Source organism: Charadrius vociferus, unplaced genomic scaffold (assembly GCF_000708025.1).
Source record: "Charadrius vociferus isolate BGI_N301 unplaced genomic scaffold, ASM70802v2 scaffold3185, whole genome shotgun sequence".
Classification (NCBI taxonomy): Eukaryota; Metazoa; Chordata; class Aves; order Charadriiformes; family Charadriidae; genus Charadrius; species Charadrius vociferus.
In genome coordinates this window covers 1-2,577 of record NW_009648403.1, presented here as the reverse complement: position 1 = coordinate 2,577, position 2,577 = coordinate 1, and the positions used below count along the sequence as shown (strand labels likewise).

At 64.6% G+C, this 2,577-nt stretch overlaps 1 protein-coding gene across 1 annotated transcript in view; it reads left to right on the top strand.

Annotated features, from left to right (window-relative positions):
- The window catches only part of SHC1 (SHC (Src homology 2 domain containing) transforming protein 1), a gene marked incomplete at its 3' end in the record, with an annotated part of 6,779 nt that extends 4,250 nt beyond the window's left edge, over positions 1–2,529 (top strand). The window contains exons 4-11 of the mRNA XM_009885375.1: positions 242–361; positions 807–860; positions 985–1,036; positions 1,224–1,350; positions 1,467–1,635; positions 1,833–1,893; positions 2,008–2,172; positions 2,267–2,529. Coding sequence (XP_009883677.1) covers positions 242–361; positions 807–860; positions 985–1,036; positions 1,224–1,350; positions 1,467–1,635; positions 1,833–1,893; positions 2,008–2,172; positions 2,267–2,529 — 1,011 coding nt within the window. The remainder of the gene's footprint in view (positions 1–241; positions 362–806; positions 861–984; positions 1,037–1,223; positions 1,351–1,466; positions 1,636–1,832; positions 1,894–2,007; positions 2,173–2,266) is intronic.
- Between the last annotated feature and the right edge of the window lie 48 nt (positions 2,530–2,577).

The window sequence follows — 2,577 nt, the reverse complement described above, 5'->3', positions numbered from 1 at the left end:
TGAGACCGGGCTGGGGAGCTGCTGGGGAGGGGGACGTGGAGCATCCTCGGCCATCTGGGCACGGAGCCGAGGGCCAGATCCCGGGCTGGGCAACCCGTGGCGCTGGTGGGCCAGCAGAGCTCAGGAGAAGCGGTGGGGAGGATGAGGTGCCCATCTCCATGGCAGGAGGTGGCCCGTCCCCCCGCAGCCGGGCTGTGGCTGGCCCGGGGAGCCCCTTCCCCATGTTACTGTTTGCCCCCAGCCCTGCGGTCGTTCCCTCAACTCCATCCTGGGCAAAAGCAACCTGAAGTTCGCCGGCATGCCCATCACCCTGACCATTTCCACCAGCAGCCTCAACCTCATGGCTTCTGACTGCAAGCAGGTGAGAGCGCTGGGGGGCCGGGGGGTGAGCGGGAATCCTCACGTCCACAACAGGGGCCCCAGCGGGGCCCGGGATGTCCTCAGCCTCCATAAGGGATGTCTGGGTGGGCTGCGTGACCTGCTGAGTGTCCGCCTCCCCCCAGTCCCTGGGAGCGAAGAGGTCGGAGCGATGCTCCACGTGCTTTGCAGGATCTGGCCTTGGGGACCGTGAGATCCCAAATCCCCCAGCCTGGGGTCAGGTCTCCTGGTTTTGACCCCACTCTCAGTAGCCCTGTTGGTGTCCCAACCCTTTTCCTGGTGGCCCGTGGCTCATAACCAGGGTTCCAGTGTCTTGTAAGCCCCCTTGTTGGGCCAGCCCCGGGAGGAACGTGGCAAGCAGGAGGTGCCATCTCCGGCTGGGTGCTGAGGAGCTCCTGGCTGCATCCAACAAACTCTCTGCCTTGCAGATCATCGCCAACCACCACATGCAGTCCATCTCCTTCGCTTCTGGAGGAGACCCGGTGAGTACACAGTGTCCCCGTCCGTGCGTGCCCTGCCCCGTGCTAGGGATCGGTGCCTCCCCCCGAAGTCTTGGGCACCGCGCTCCCCGGCAACCCCGTCTCACCGCCAGCGTCTCGCCCGCAGGACACAGCCGAGTACGTCGCCTACGTTGCCAAAGACCCCGTCAATCAGAGAGGTGAGGCTGCTGCCGAGGGTCCTCAATGCCAGAGCCCCGTTTTGGGGATGGTTTAGGCCCAGCTCGGTGTGGTGGGGAGGGACTGGGATCCCCTAACGGAAGCTCTGGAGGCGCGTAGGGGCGGGCTCGAGGGGTGGGAAACTTAACGTTGGGGTTCCCCGTTGTCATTTCGCCGTTCCCTCCCCAGCCTGCCACATCCTGGAGTGCCCCGAGGGTTTGGCGCAGGACGTGATCAGCACCATCGGGCAGGCTTTCGAGCTGCGGTTCAAGCAGTACCTGAAGAACCCCCCGAAACTGGTGACACCCCACGACAGGTCAGGGCAGGGCTGTGCGGGAAAGGAGGAAGGTGGGATCGGTTTTGGAGAGGGGAGGGATGCAATCCCGGCTGCTGGCAGCTGCTCATCTGTGCTGTGCTCTCCCCCCGCCCCAGGATGGCAGGATTTGATGGTTCTGCCTGGGATGAGGAAGAGGAGGAACCAGCTCCAGATCACCAGTATTACAATGACTTCCCCGGCAAGGAGCCTCCCATCGGGGGGGTTGTGGACATGCGGCTGCGGGACGGGGCTGCTCAGAGCCCAAATCACTTGGGGGCCACACTGGTAAGGCTCCGGGCACGTCCTGGCGGGGAGGCTCCACATTATAAGGGAGATGCGGGGACACCCAACTGGGCCGTGGGCTCTTCGCTCGGGGTTATTCCACCATGAGAGCGGTGACGCGCGTCTCCCCGGTACCTCTCGTGGGGAGTGGGAAGGGATGGGGGAGCACAGCGGAGTTCACCATCCACCTCTCCCCGCAGCCCGTCGGCCAGACGTCCGGTGGGGACTACGACCCTCGGAAGCAACACGCTCCTCCCCAAGGTAAAGTGACGGACACTGCCGGTCCCCGTCTGCTTTCCTGGACCCCAAATGCGGTACTGGTGGTGGGGCTGAGGGAGGCTGGAGCCCTGCTGACCACGGTGCTCTTGGCAGCAGGGAGAGAGAAATACCCGGCTCCGGCAGGCGGATCCGGCCGCACGGACCTGTTCGATGACCCGTCTTATGTCAACGTGCAAAACATGGACAAGACACGCCAAGCGTCGGCCGCTGGCGCCCCTGCGACGGCCAATGGCGGCACCCAGAGAGATCTCTTCGACATGAGTGAGTGGGATGGCGGCCGTGGCCGTGCCTGCGCTGGGGGGAGGTGGCTGTAAGGTCGGTCACGGACCCCCCGTCCGCTCCTCTCTCCCTGCAGAGCCCTTCGAAGATGCCCTGCGTGTCCCCCCATCCGTGCCGGTGGGGCTGCCCCCTGCCCAGGTGGTGGCCTCCATGGAGGAGCAGCTGAGACGGGAGCCATGGTACCACGGGAAGATGAACCGCAAAGAAGCCGAAAAGTTGCTGAAGGTGAACGGAGACTTTCTGGTGCGGGAAAGCACCACCACCCCGGGCCAGTACGTGCTGACCGGTTTGCAGGGTGGGCAGCCCAAGCATCTGCTGCTCGTCGATCCCGAGGGAGTGGTGAGTCTTTGGGGACGGAGCTTGGCACAAATTTGGGGAGGGGGAGGG